Source organism: Pristiophorus japonicus, chromosome 2 (assembly GCF_044704955.1).
Source record: "Pristiophorus japonicus isolate sPriJap1 chromosome 2, sPriJap1.hap1, whole genome shotgun sequence".
Taxonomy (NCBI): domain Eukaryota; kingdom Metazoa; phylum Chordata; class Chondrichthyes; family Pristiophoridae; genus Pristiophorus; species Pristiophorus japonicus.
In genome coordinates, this window is record NC_091978.1 from 94,624,187 (window position 1) to 94,639,982 (window position 15,796).

Consider the following 15,796-nt stretch of genomic DNA (forward strand, 5'->3'; position numbering starts at 1 on the left):
TCTCTGATCAGCTGAAAATTTTCAAGGTGTTCATTCACTCCATCCTTAATTTATAGACTCCAGTAACCAGGCCAACTGGTCTATAATTCCTGATTTCCCCCACTCACCATTCTTAAATAGCGGAGTGGCATGTGCTACATAGTGAGAGAGGAGGTATTAAGGGGTTCAGCAGCTTTGAAAATGAGTAAGTCCCCAGGCCCGGATGTTAAACGAAGCAAAAGAGAAAATAGCAGAGGCTTTGACCATCATTTTCCAATTCTCTCTGGCTTCAGGTGTGGCGCCAGAGGACTGGAGGACTGCTAATGTGGTACCTTTGTTTAAGAAGGGAGAAAGGGATATACTGAGTATTTATAGGTCAGTCAACCTAACCTCAATGGTGGGAAAATCATTGGAAAAAATCCTGAAGGACATGATACATCTACATTTAGAAAGACACAGATTAATCCGGGATAGTCAGCACGGATTTGTTGAGGGAAGGTTGTGTCTGACTAACTTGATTGAATTTTTCGAGAAGGTAACCAGGAGGGTCAATGAGGGCAATACGTATGATGTAGTGTATATGGATTTAAGCAAAGCTTTTGATAAGGTCCCACATGGCAGACTGGTCAGGAAAGTAAACATAGAAACATAGAAAATAGGTGCAGGAGCAGGCCATTCAGCCCTTCGAGCCTGCACCGCCATTCAATATGATCATGGTTGATCATTCAACCTCAGTACTCCACCCCAACCTTCTCTCCATACTCCCTGATCCCTTTAGCTGTAAGGGCCACATCTAACTCCCTTTTGAACATGTCCATTGAACTGGACTCAACAACTTTCTGTGGCAGAGAATTTCACAGGTTCACAACTCTCTGGGTGAAAAAGTTTCTCCTCATCTCGACCCTATATGGCTTAGCCCTTATCCCCTTATCCTTAGACTGTGTCCCCTGGTTCTGGACTTCCCCAACATCGGGAACGTTCTTCCTGTATCTAACCTGTCCAGTCCCATCAGAATTTTGTATGTTTCTATGAGATCCCCTCATTCTTCTAAATTCCAGTGAGTATATGCCTGGCCGATCCAGTCTTTCCTCATATGTCAGTCCTGCCATCCCGGGAATCAGTCTTGTGAACCTTCGCTGCATTCCCTCAATAGCAAGCATGTCCATCCTCAGATTAGGAGACCAAAACTGCACACAATACTCGAGGTGTGGTCTCACCAAGGCCCTGTACAACTGCAGCAAGACCTCCCTGCTCCTATACTCAAATCTCCTTGCTATGAATGCCAGCAGGCCATTTGCTTTCTTTACTGCCTGCTGGACCTGCATGCCTAACTTAAATGATTGAAGTACCATGACACCCAGGTCTCATTGCACCTCCCCTTTTACTAATTCTGTCACCATTCAGATAATCTGCCTTCATGTTTTTGCCACCAAAGTGGATAACCTCACATTTATCCATATTATGCTGCATCTGCCATGCATTTGCCCACTCACCTAACCTGTCTTAAGTCCCCCTGCAAACCTCTTAGCATCCTCCTCGCAGCTCGCACTGCCACCCAGCTTAGTGTCATCTGCAAATTTGGAGATATTACATTCAATTCCTTCATCTAAATCATTAATGTCTATTGTAAATAGCTGGGGTCCCAGCACTGAACCCGGCAGCACCCCACTAGTCACTGTCTGCCATTCTGAAATGGACCCGTTTATTCCCACTCTCTGCTTCCTGTCTGCCAACCACTTCTCTATCCCCAATACCATGTGCCTTAATTTTTTACACTAATCTCTTGTGTGGGACCTTGTCAAAAGCCTTTTGAAAGTCCAAAATACACCACATCTATTGGTTCTCCCTTATCCACTCTACTAGTTACAGCCTTAAAAAAAAAACTCTGGAAGTTTTGTCAAGCAAGATTTCCCTTTCATAAATCCATGCTGACTTGGACCGATCCTGTCACTGCTTTCCAATTGCGCTGCTATTACATCTTTAATAATTGATTCCAACATTTTCCCCACTACCGATGACAGGCTAACCAGTCTATAATTCCCTGTTTTCTCTCTCGATTCCTTTTTTAAAAAGTGGGGTTACATTAGCTACCCTCCAGTCCATAGGAACTGATCCCGAGTCTATGGAATGTTGGAAAATGACCACCAATGCATCTACTATTTCTCGGGCCACTTCCTTAATTACTCTGGGATGCAGACTATCAGGCCCTGGGGATTTATTGGCCTTCAGTCCCTTCAATTTCCCTAACACCATTTCCTGACTAATAAAGATTTCCCTCAGTTAAAGCCCATGGGATCCAGGGCAAAGTGGCAAGTTGGATCCAAAATTGGCTCAGAGGCAGGAAGCAAAGGGTAATGGTAGATGGGTGTTTTTGTGACTGGAAGGATGTTTCCAGTGGGGTTCTGCAGAGCTCAGTACAAGGTCCCTTGCTTTTTGTGGTATACATCAGTGATCTAGACTTGAATATGGGGAGTATGATTAAGAAGTTTGCAGATGATACAAAAATTGGCTGTGTGGTTGATAATGAAGAAGAAAGCTGCGGACTGCAGGAAGATATCAATCAACTGGTCAGGTGGGCAGATCAGTGACAAATGGAATTTAATCCAGAGAAGTGTGAGGTAATGTATTTTGGGGGGGGGGCTAGCACGGAAAGGGAATACACATTAAATGATAGGACACTGAAAAGTGTAGAGGAACAAAGGGACTTGGGAGTGCATGCCCACAGATCTCTGAAAGTAGCAGGCCAGACAGATAAGATGGTTAAGAAGGCATATGGAACGCTTGCCTTTATTAGCCGAGGCATAGAATATAAGAGCAGGGGGAGGTTGTGCTTGAACTGTATAAAACACTGGTTACGCCACAGCTGGAGTATTGCGTGCAGTTCTGGTCACCGCATTATGGGAAGGACGTGATTGCACTGGAGAGGGTACAGAGGAGATTTATGAGGATGTTGCCAGGAGTGGAGAATCTTAGCTATGAGGACAGATTGGAATAGCGCTCCTCTTCCGAGTTACATTAGCTACCTTCAGAGGAGGAACCGAGGAGGCTGAGGGGAGACCTCATCGAGGTGCATAAAATTATGAGGGACCTAGATATAGTGGATAGAACAGGCCTATTTCCCTTTGCAGATGGGTCAACAACCAGGGGGCATAAATTTAAAGTAATTGGTAGAAGGTTTTGAGGGGAAATTTCTTTACACAGAGGATTGTGGGGGTCTGGAACTCACAGTCTGAAAGGGTGGTAGAGGCAGAAACCCTCACCACATTTAAAAAGTACTTGGATGTGCACTTGAAGTGCATTATGGACCTTGAGCTGGAAAGTGAGATTAGGCTGGGTGGCTCTTTGTCGGCCGGTGCGGACACGTTGGGCCGAAATGGCCTCCTTCCCTGCTGTAAACTTCTATGATTCTATGATTTTCCATTCCTGAGCACACAAGAAATTTTCTACCTTTCTGACATTAGCTTGTCTGCTTATCCCAATCTATAATAAAAAGTTACATTCCCCCATTAAAACCACTCTGCCTGCACAATCAATATGCATTGACTGCAATTTATTACTTTTTAAAAGTTAAGCACAAGAATGTAAATGACCTTTTGCGTGACCTGCTGCAGTACCCTTTTTTGTAGAACTGTACTCACCTGGTTCCATTCTTATCTATTTAATCATAGCCAGAGAATCGCCTGCAATGGCTTCACTTCCCACTCCCGCATTGTTTCCTCTAGTGTCCCCCAAGGATCTATCTTTGGCACCCTCCTATGTGTTGACCCTTGGCGGCATCATCTGGAAACACTGTGTCATTTTTCACATGTACACTGATGACACCCAGCTCTACCTCACTACCACTTCTCTCTGGTGACCCCTCCACGGTCTCTAAATTGTCAGACTGCTTATCCGATATCTAGTTCTGGATGAGCAGAAGTTTTCTCCAATTGAATCATCATCATAGGCAGTCCCTCGAAATTGAAGATGACTTGCTTCCACTCTAAAATTGAGTTCTCAGGTGGCTGTACAGTCCAATGCAGTAATTACAGTCTCTAACAGGTGGGGCAGAAGGTTATGGAAAGAAAGGGTGGGTGGGGAGCCTGGTTTGCCATACGCTCCTTCCGCTGACTGCGCTTAATTTCTGCACGCTCTCGGTGACGAGACTCGGTGTTCAGCGCCCTCCCGGACACTCTTCCTCTACTTTGGGTAGTCTTGGGCCAGGGATAGAAACATAGAAAATAGGTACAGGAGTAGGCCATCCGGCCCTTCGAGCCTGCACCACCATTCAATAAGATCATGGCTGATCATTCCTTCAGTACCCCTTTCCTGTTTTCTGTCCATACCCATTGATCCCTTTAGCCGCAAGGGCCATATCTAACTCCCTCTTGAATATATCCAATGAACTGGTATCAACAACTCTCTGCGGCAGGGAATTTCATAGGTTAACAACTCTGAGTGAAGAAGTTTCTCCTCATCTCAGTCCTAAATGGCCTGCCCCTTATCCTAAGACTGTGTCCCCTGGTTCTGGACTTCCCCAACATCGGAAACATTCTTCCTGCATCTAACCTGTCCAGTTCAGTCAGAATCTTATATGTTTCTATGAGATCTCCTCTCATCCTTCTAAACTCCAGTGAATAAAGGCCCTGTTGATCCAATCTCTCCTCATATGACAGTCCAGCTATCTCTGGAATCAGTCTGGTGAACCTTCGCTGCACTCCCTCAATAGCAAGAATGCCCTTCCTCAGATTAGGCGACCAAAACTGAACACAGTATTCCAGGTGGGGCCTCACCAAGGCCCTGTACAACTGCAGTAAGACCTCCCTGCTCCTATACTCAAATCCCCTAGCTATGAAGGTCAACATACCATTTGCCGCCTTCACCACCTGCTGCACCTGCATGCCAACCTTCAATGATTGATGTACCATGACACCCAGGTCTCGCTGCACCTCCACTTTTCTTAATCTGCCGCCATTCAGATAATCTGCCTTTGTGTTTTTGCCCCAAAGTGGATAACCTCACATTTATCCACATTATACTGCATCTGCCATGTATTTGCCCACTTGCCTAACCTGTCCAAGTCACCCTGCAGCCTCTTAGCGTCCTCCTCACAGCTCACACTGCCAGTTTAGTGTCATCTTCAAACTTGGAGATATTACACTCAATTCCATCATCTAAATCATTAATATATATTGTAAATAGCTGGGGTCCCAGCACTGAACCCTGCGGCACTCCACTAGTCACTGCCTGCCATTCTGAAAAGGACCCGTTTATCCCGACTCTGCTTCCTGTCTGCCAACCAGTTCTCTATCCACGTCAGTACATTACCCCCAATACCATGTGCTTTGATTTTGCACACCAATCTCCTGTGTGGGACCTTGTCAAAAGCCTTTTGAAAGTCCAAATACACCACATCCACTGGTTCTCCCCTATCCACTCTACTAGTTACATCCTCAAAAAATTCCAGAAGATTTGTCAAGCATGATTTCCCCTTCATAAATCCATGCTGATTTGGACCAATTCTATCACTGCTTTCCAAATGCGCTGCTATTTCATCCTTAATGATTGATTTCAATATTTTCCCCACTACTGATGTCAGGCTAACCGGTCTATAATTCCCCGTTTTCTCTCTCCCTCCTTTTTTAAAAAGTGGTGTTACATTAGCAACCGTCCAGTCCATAGGAACTGATCCAGTGTCGCTAGACTGTTGGAAAATTATCACCAATGCATCCACTATTTCTAGGGCCACTTCCTTAAGTACTCTGGGATGTAGACTATCAGGCCCTGGGGATTTATCGGCCTTCAATCCCATCAATTTCCCCAACACAATTTCCCGCCTAATAAGGATATCCTTCAGTTCTTCCTCCTCACTAGACCTTCGGTCCCCTAGTACATCCAGAAGGTTATTTGTGTCTTCCTTTGTGAAGACAGAACCAAAAACCAATTGGTCTGCCATTTCTTTGTTCCCCATTATAAATTCACCCGAATCCGACTGCAAGGGCCCTACGTTTGTCTTTACTAATCTTTTTACTTCACATATCTATAGAAGCTTTTGCAGTCATTTTTTATATTTCCGGCAAGCTTCCTCTCGTACTCTATTTTCCCCCTCTTAATTAAGCTCTTTGTCCTCCTCTGCTGTATTCTAAATTTCTCCCAGTCCTCCGGTTTGCTGCTTTTTCTGGCTAATTTGTATGCCTCTTCATTGGATTTAACACTATCCTTAATTTCCCTCGTTAGCCACGGTTGAGCCACCTTTCCTGTTTTATTTTTACTCCAGACAGAGATGTACAATTGTTGAAGTTCGTCCATATGATCTTTAAAAGTTTGCCATTGCCTATCCATCGTCAACCCTTTAAGTATAATTTGCCAGTCTAATCTAGCCAATTTGCGCCTCATACCATCAAAGTTACCTTTCCTTAAGTTCAGGATCCTAGTTTCTGAATTAACTGTGTCACTCTCCATCTTAATAAAGAATTCTACCATATTATGGTCACTCTTCCCCAAGGGGCCTCGCACAACAAGATTGCTAATTAGTCCCTTCTCATTACACATCGCCCAGTCTAGGATGGCCAGCTCTCTAGTTGGTTCCTCGACATATTGGTCTAGAAAACCATCCCGATTACACTCCAGAAAATCCTCCTCTAATGTATTGCTACCAGTTTGGTTCGCCCAATCTATAGGTAGAGTAAAGTCGCTCATGATAACTGCTGTACCTTTATTGCACGCATCCCTAATTTCTTGTTTGATGCTGTCCCCAACCTCATAACTGCTATTTGGTGGCCTGTGCACAACTCCCACGAGTGTTTACTGCCCTTTGGTATTCTGTAGCTCCACCCAAACTGATTCCACATCATCCAAGCTAATGTCCTTCCTTACAATTGCATTAATTTCCTCTTTAATCAGCAACGCCACCCCGCCTCCTTTTCCTTTCTGTCTATCCTTCCTAAATTCCCAGGTGCCAGTGGGGATGTTATACTTTATCAAGAAGACTTTGAGGGTGTCCTTGAAGTGTTTCCTCTGCCCACCTGGGGCTCATTGCTGTGTAGGATATTGGGAAGACCAAAGCCATTATTTTCGGTCCCTGCCACAAACGCCACTCCCGAGCCACTGACTCCATCCCTCTCCCCAACTTCTGTCTGAGGCACAAACTTGGTGTTATATTTGACCCTGAAATGAGCTTTTAATCTCACATCCGCAGCATAAGTAAGACTGCCTATTTCCACCTCCGTAACATCGCCCGTCTTCACCCTTGCCTCAGCTCATCCGCTGCTGAAACTCTCATCCATGCCTTTGTTACCTCTCGACTTGACTATTTCAATGCACTCTTGGCTGGCCTCCCACATTCTGCCCTACGTAAATTTGAGGTGTTTCAAAACTCGGCTGTCAGTGTCCTAACTCGCACCAAGTCCTGGTCAGTCATCACCCCTCTGCTCGCTGGCCTATATTGACTCCCGGTTAAGCAACGCCTCGTACTCAAAAATTCTCATCTCTGTTTTCAAATCCCTCTGTGGCCTCGGCCCTCCCTTTCTCTGTAATCTCCTCCAGCCCCTCCCTCCCGCCCCCCCCCCCCCCCGAAATATCTGCGCTCCTCTAATTCTGCCCTCTTGAGCATCCCTGATAATCGCTCAACTATTGGTGGCCATGTCTTCATTTGCCAAGGTCCCAAGCTCTGGAATTCCCTGCCTAAATCTCTCCGGGTCTTTACCTCTCTTTCCTCCTTTTAAGACGCTCCTTAAAACCTACTTCTTTGACCAAACCTTTGGTCACCTACCCTGATTTCTCCTTATGTGGCTTGGTGTCAAATTTATTGTTGTCTCATAATACTCCTGTGAAAGCGCCTTTGGACATGTTACTACATTAAAAGTGCTATATAAATACAAGTTGTTGTATTTGTTGTCTTCAATCAGTCAAAATTTCACTGGCAGCTGAACACAATTGCATGTGAATGTGCTTAAATATGCTGCCTCTTCTCCTGAATTCTACATAAGCATGAGCTGGCAGTATAATATTGGCTGCTGACTTACAAAGCTGCTAAATGTGCTCTTGGTGCTATATCATTGGGTGGAGAAAACTGAATTAATAAGGATGAATTGAATGATCCGACGTCATTCTCAGCTCCACTACGTAATGTTTGCTTTGTCTGCAACCATTAACATTTCTACAGCTATTACTATGTAACTGATTGCTAGATACTAATTCTGGCCAAAGGAGCGAGATATTAATTGGTGATTACACAACTCTGCTGACTGATGTGAGGGAGGGGTTAAAAGAAACTAACAGTTTTCTCATTTCAAACAGGTTTATAAAGGCAGCGCTGCAGTGAGGTTCAGATGGAGTGAGGCAGAAGCTGAGTGAGTAAGAGTTTGGGGTTAAGGGAGTTTGGTGCTGAGCGGGAGTTCAGGTCAAAAAAGATGATTTAGAAATGTTCAGAAGGGATAGCACTGAAATGGAAGGGTGATGGGGACAGCTGGCAATATGTACAGCATGCATGATATGGACCATCCTGGATTTGCAAGATATCTGGCTGGGGGGTGGGGGGAGAAGATACACGCGTGAAGAGTCAAAGGATTGTGACTCTGAGACAAAACATTGCTGAGCTTGGAACAGTTGTTTGTACTATGCAACATAAGGAAGCGAGTAAGTTATGCTAAACCTTTTATAAAACACTGGTTAGGCCTCATCTGGTGCATTGTGTTCAATTCTGGGCACTGCACTTTAAGAAGGATGTCGAGGCTTTAAAGAGATTTACTAGAATGATACCAGGGATGAGGGATTTCAGTTATGTGGAGAAACTAGGGAAGCTAGGATTATTGTTCTTTGAGCAGAGAAGGTTGAGTGGAGATTTAATAGTGGTGTTAAACATTGTGAATGATTTTAATTGAGTAAATAATGAGGAATGGCTGCCACTGACAGGTGGCTTGGTAACGAGAGGACAGAGATTTAATATAATTGGAAAAAGAACCGTAGGGAGTTGACGAGAAATTCTTTTATGCAGGGAGATGTTGTAATCTGGAATACATTGCTTGAAAGCATGGTGGCAACAGATTCAATAGTAACTTTCAAAATGGAGTTGGATATCGATTTGTAAAGGATAAATTTGCAGAGCTAGGGGGAAAGAGCAGGGGAATGGAACTAATTGGACAGCTCTTACAGAAAGCCGGCACGAGTGCGATAGGTCGAATAGCCTCCTTCTGTGCTGTGTCGTTCTATGATAAACTTCTCCCCAGTCCATATGGTGCGCACGGTTCTGAAAGTGGCCATCCCACAAATTGAGAGATGATCAGAGTGGATAATGAAGGCGTGGATGGAAGAGAAATAGGTAACCACCAATGTTCCCGTTAAACTGTGTGGCCACACAGTGGTCTGGAGCTCCCAGTTTTTTCATTGAAGAAATGCACATGTCGAAAATTAGAATGGGCTGCGCAGCCAGTTAAAGGGACTGCGCACCTAAAATAAAAATTCGAGGGAACATTGGTGACCACCTGCATAGGGATAGGAAGAGACAGGAATTGAAAGTGGGTGGGATTTTTGAGGTTCTAGAATTGTCTTTTAAGTATGTGGTTCTTGACACTTCTAAAGTAGACACTGTTGGCGACTCAGGGGAGAATAGGCAAGAGCATTCCATGGAGCCAAGAGCTCCCTTGGGGAAGAGGCAGACGGAACAGGAAAAGAGGGTGGTAGTAGTTTTAGCGGACTTATATATAGGGGCTAAAATTCCGGCCTCGCCAGATCCGTATGAAGTGCGCACGGACCCGGCGAGGCCTCGCTAAAGTTGTTTTTTGGGGCGCGATGTGCGTGTGCTGAAAACCGGCATTTCCGATATATCAAGATTTCTCTTGACCAATCCTCTGCATCCCCGCGAGAAGGACATCCGCACGGGAGAGATTGGGCAACTCATGCCCAGTGAATGTCCTTCAAACTTTTACGCCTGGTAAAAGCAGGCGCATAGCCTACTTTTACGAGTGTAAGAGTTTTAAAACATGTAAAAATGTAATTTAAATACACATTTGTAATAGTAAAAACCCTGTCCATTAAGGCAAGTTTATTTTTAACACTATTAAAACACATTAAAAAAAATTCCCCAAAATATATATTTTTTTCTAAAACATTTAATTACATTTAATTTCAATTCATTTTAAATATGTGAAATGTCTTGTTTTATTTATTCTGTTGTGTTTGGGTATTTTAGGGGTATTTCTCATTGATAGTCGTGGGAACTTGCACAAACAGAGTTCTCATTATTATCAATGAGAATACTGAATCGTGATTGGTTGTCCAGGCCCACGTGACTCCATCTTGGACTTGCGTACCTCAAAGACAGGTCCCCATGCGCTGCGCAGCGAATCTAGGCCTCCGACCGGGATCCTACGTTTCTCCGGGACCAACAGGTAGATTCGTAGATTTTTTTCAGGTTGGAGGCGTTCTTACAAAGGAAGCCTCCGTCCTCAATTTTAGGCCAGTTATTAAGGGAATGGGTAGGTTTTTTTTTAGTAGTGGCATATAGTCCCAAATGTTATGTTGCTTCCCAGGTGCAAGTGTATGGGGAATAATCATGGAAAGGGAAGGTGAACAGCCAGAAGTTGTGGTTTACATAGGAACTCACAACATAGGAAAGAGCAGATGCAAGGGAATGGATTAAGGTGCAAGTCTCTGCCTATTGTTTTTGCAGTCTGATGATCTGCACCAGTAACTCAAGTGTTCTGCAAACTATATAAATTGACTAGTTTTAATCCTGTGTTAACATACTCTGTGTGTACAAAACATCTATTAAAACTTAATATTTTGAGTAGTTTCAGATATTTGCTTCTTATCTAATGTTCACATGAATTGAGGGAGAATATTACAGTAAATTTTAAATGGTGGGGAACTTTCTGACTGCAAGTCTCCAAGGACTATATCTGCTTTCAGTGCTTTTATAAAAAAAATTTTTTTAAATCTGATTCAAGCATCAGAAGGTTGGAATAGCTTAAGTATTGGACGGAAAGATGTCTAGCACTTGAATGGCAGTTCTATATATGTATGTTGGATGCTGAAAATAATGACTGAGTGATGCCCAGCTAGGGTCCCAGGAAAAATTACCTATGAAAGATGTTGCTGACTATCCTTGGTTTCAGGTGACTTCATTGCATTCTCTTCAGCAGTTTCTTTCTTTGTCAACCTTTATCAACAAATGTTGCTATTGCCTCAGCTTGAGTTACTGTAGTTCATTACAGTGTCCTTTTGTACGAAAGGATTAAAGTCTGTTATTATCAATTATTTGACAACATAAATGAGCACTTACTATGGTTGTAGACAGACACTTTGATTCCTGAAAATTCATTGTGATGTTTCTAACTTTGGGAAAAAAAATGCCTTCATGCTTTAGAAGAAACCATGCATTAAATATTGATTTAAGAATGGGATACGCTAGTGTAAAAAATCCAGAAATAAATTGTAGTCATCTGTAAAAGTGACCGTGAAGCTGTTGAATTGTTATCAAAGCCCAACTGGTTTATGTCCTTTAGAGAAGGAAACCTTCCGTCCTTGCACACCTGGCTAAATGTGACTCCATTCCCATACCAACATGATTGATTATTAACTGTCCTCTGAAGTAGCCCAACAAGGCCCACCACTGCCTTTCGGGGTAACTAGTGATGAGTAATAAATGCCAGCATTCGCAGCGACAAGCATGTCCCGAGAATAAATTTTAAAACTGTGACACGTGGGCCATTGCAAATCTGAGCCTTGGCAATTGGCCCTCAAAGCCCAGGCAACTCACTCCTCCTTGTTTTTTGTGCATAATATTTGCTAGTTTATTCAGTTTAAATTTTCTGAGCTGAGAGTTTGGAAAGAGCTGTTCTTTCTGCTATTGCCTCATTGGTGAATAAATCTAAAACGGGAACACCCAAAATCTGTTGGTATTAACAACTTCAGATTTATAAAAATTAATGAGAATATGGATTTTTAAACTTTACATGAAGTTCCTCATGCTTCATAGAAACACAGAAAATAGGTGCAGGAGTCGGCTATTTGGCCCTTCGAGCCTGCACCACCATTCAATATGATCATGGCTGATCATGCAACTTCAGTACCACATTCCTGCTTTCTCTCCATACCCCTTGATCCCTTTAGCCATAAGGGCCATATCTAACTCCCTTTTGAATATATCTTAACGAACTGGCCTGAACAACTTTCTGTGGATACATCTAAGAAATTCCCCAAAACAAATGCTTGGACACCCCTGCCCTGCTACTAGCTTTTCTTACATAGCTCTTTGACAGAGTTAGATTTATGATTGCACATCAGGAATCTTAAGAATTTGAGGAGGGAGGAGTTTAAAAACAATTTTTGGATCAATGGGGCAGAAGAAGGTGAGAGACATTTTTGCTGCCGGTACTGTTATCTTTTCTCTCCTTATCCCTATTCCTCCCTACCCATAAACACTTGTATACTTATATCTATCTGAGTCTTCTGGAAATAGGAAGTTGGGGGCAGAGAAGAATCTGTTCACTTGATGTGTGCTGTAGGTTTGTCTGCTTTTGTTGCCATGTTGAGCAGAGATCAACATCCTCTTATTGTGAAGCGCAACCAACATTGAGCTTTTTAATAGTGTATCTGAAGTATGGAGATGGTTATCAAAGGACAGGATTGTTGCTTGTCAAAAAACAGGATACAAAGCATGCAAATTGAAGATCGATCTATCATTGCAGGGACCTATAATATCAGATCTCCAGAAGGCTACTTTCTCTCTGCAATTTTTTCTCCTTCCTGGTGGTAATTAAAAAAATTAAATAAAAGTCCTATTGGTACATTTTTTCCATAAGCAACCACAATTTGCATTTATATAGTGCCTTTTAATTTGGCAAAAATGTCCTTAAGCATTTAAGCAGTACTCATCCAACTAAAATGGCAGCCACACTAACAACTAATATTGCCTGAAATTCTATTCTTTTAGTCCTATTTGTTGTAATTAAGTGGCAACAAAAGTAGACTGGCCTTTGACAAAGTGCGTGATGCATTTTGTGGGATCTGCTTATACTTTCAGCATGATTTTTTTTTAAATGAGTGTTTCTGATTTGAAAATGAGTGTTGAAAGGGCTGGAAGCGATTGCAGCGATAATATTGTGAGGCAAAGTCATGGAGATTTTTAAACACGAGGATGAAATTTAATTAAAATGCCACACTGCCAGCAGGTGACCAGATGATGCCTGAGCTGGTTAGTTAACCATGTGATTCAGTAACATTATTACCAGGGGCCAATCCTAGTATTCTTGTCACGCTGCCAATCTGTAGCCTGAGTCCCGCGCATCCTCAGATATGCTTCTTGCCTCCCCAGTCCTGGGATCTATATCTTGAAACTGCCTTCCTGATCCCTCCCAAGGCCCATTTCCTTTCTCCCAGGATCAGGCTCTAGCTTCCTGTTGCTCTTTTATCTCACTTTGTTGCTAGCATAAGTTGTAGCTATAACTCCAGGTCCAGCACGACTACATTGGGATGGCCATTCAGCCCATGTCAATATTTGTAAACTTGTCACACCGAGGCAGGACATTTTAATAGAAAAAGTTAACAGGAACTCATAAGTTTTAAAAAAAATAAACAAGGATATTGTTGATATTGGGAGAGGCCTGAATGTGCTGTCCATACTAGCCAGCACTGTAAATTAACCTGTTGGCACTGTGTGAGCATGCACAGTTTAGCTGAGTTCAATGCAAGGCATAGCAGCATAATAACTAAAGTCTGCCAGCTGCATAATGCCCTCTACAGATCTCAGAACAAAGTATGTAGTACAGTGGTATGGTGAGACCCTGAAGAACTTGTGGATACAGCAATACGCGGCAGGAAATGAGGCGCCCAACACCTAGATGGTGGTGGGCAGCGCTGCCACTTCAAATGTATTTGGGCAGTTGGCCAGCTACCCACTGATGCTGGTACACACTCGCAGGCGGAGGGTGAGCGGGGCAGCGAGTGATACATTTTAGCTGTGGGACCGGCCATTGGATTGGTATTTAGTACTTAGGTGGCGGTGCGGCAAATGAGGGTGCAGGGCCCAGAAGAGCCAAGGGCCCAGGGGCAGCACGGGCCAGCCCACACTGCAATATGTGTGTGCACTAGGTCCATGCAGCAGAGCAGGTCTCCAGTCATCCTAGTTAACCATTGCCACTGGATAAAGGCTTAGCTCTGTCAAGCCAGTGTGGTGGCTGATGTGCACGGTCACCACACGTTAAAAAAATCCATGCACAGGCATTTTCCACCCCTTCAATTGGAGTTCAGGACTGAAACATTGGATCCTTCATTGAAACATCTGCAAACTCATGTGGAAGCAAGTGATCCTTGTTCGAGGGACCGCTTATGATGATGGGGTCTCCCTATATTGCTAGTTAAGAGATAAAAATTGATTGTGGAAGTTATTTATAAATCCTGGCACACTAAAGGTCAATTGCAAAAGGTGATTCTGGGCTCCTCTTGAAAATGGGCACTTAAAACTCTGCTGTCTCTAGATGAATAGTCATTTGCAGCCACTTTACTCACTCCTAGTTTCCCAGATAGATTAGATGTTAGATCGTCTGAAGTTAGTAGTTGAAATAAACATGCCAAGCTTGTGCAGAATGTTTAGCTTGTGACACAGCTGATTTTGGTATTATTTTTGGTTTTCTTAAAGCTCACCAAAGCACATCGTCAAGGTCACATGGTGAAGGTTGATTGGTTGGACCGGCTTACCTTTAGAGAGATAGAGATGATAAATGAGGTAAGCTGGATCTGGAGGAGTCGTGCTTTACTGATGTAGATTAATTTTTGCCTTGCTTTATTCCATATTCTAAGTAGCCAATGTATGTTCTTTGGATCTGAATGCCCATATTTTATTTGGTCAATTTAAACTAAAAGCTTCCTAGTAATATCTCTTTCATGAGAACATTTGTTTCAATAAAATGCACAGCCTTTTTTTTACTTCACATCCCTTTTTTGTTGCAGTGTGAAAAAAGAAGCTCTAATTTTATGTATCTCATGGTTGAATTTCCACGTGTTAAGTCTGAAGACAGAGAATACGGTATTGTTTATTATGAGAAGGTTTGTCATTAATGTTTTCTATTACACTTTGGCTACAGATTATTTGTAAGTGTGTAAAAATGCTATTTTGTTCTAAAGTTAATTTTCAGTGATCTGTTTTTTGTTTAGGTAAGATTGTGGGATAATTGATTTTTGTTCTGATAAGATTGCCAAACTTTTTGAAGTTGCATGCTAGATATTTGCATACTCAAATATATATTACCCTTTAAGCATTAGTTAGTTTGAATAAAGCTTGATTCATTGCATTCTTGGTGGCACAAACACTTACTGCCTTTGTTTAAGTGCACTCTACATGTGAAATTGTTTCTAAAAGTCCAGAGTATATGCTCCCTGCAAATACAGCTCATCACTTTTTTCAAACTTGAGCTGAGTAACCGAGTGTAATGTAGCCAAGTTTGTTGATGATACAAAGATGGGTGGGAAAGTAAGTTGTGAGGCGGACACAAAGAATCTGCAAAGGGATACAGATAGGCTAAGTGAGTGGGCAAAAATGTGACCGATGGAATATAATGTAGGAAAGTGTGAGGTTGTCCATTTTGGCAGGAAAAATAAAAAAGTAAATTATTATTTAAATGGAGAGAGATTACAAAATGCTGCAATACAGACACACCTGGGGGTCCTTGTACACGAAACACAAAAAGTTAGTATGCGGGTACAGCAAGTAATCAAAGGCAAATGGAATGTTGACCTTTATCCCCCTTGCAATAGAGTATAAAAGCAGCAAAGTCCTGCTACAACTGCACAGGGTATTGGTGAGGCCACACCTGGAGTACTGCGTACGGTTTTGGTCTCC

At 42.8% G+C, this 15,796-nt stretch overlaps 1 protein-coding gene across 2 annotated transcripts in view; it reads left to right on the forward strand.

Annotated features, from left to right (window-relative positions):
- The window catches only part of pik3c3 (phosphatidylinositol 3-kinase, catalytic subunit type 3), a 155,846-nt gene that overhangs the window by 16,659 nt on the left and 123,391 nt on the right, over positions 1–15,796 (forward strand). For both annotated transcript variants that reach the window (XM_070868410.1, XM_070868411.1), the window contains 2 exons: positions 14,597–14,683; positions 14,908–15,003. In XM_070868410.1, coding sequence (XP_070724511.1) covers positions 14,597–14,683; positions 14,908–15,003 — 183 coding nt within the window. The remainder of the gene's footprint in view (positions 1–14,596; positions 14,684–14,907; positions 15,004–15,796) is intronic.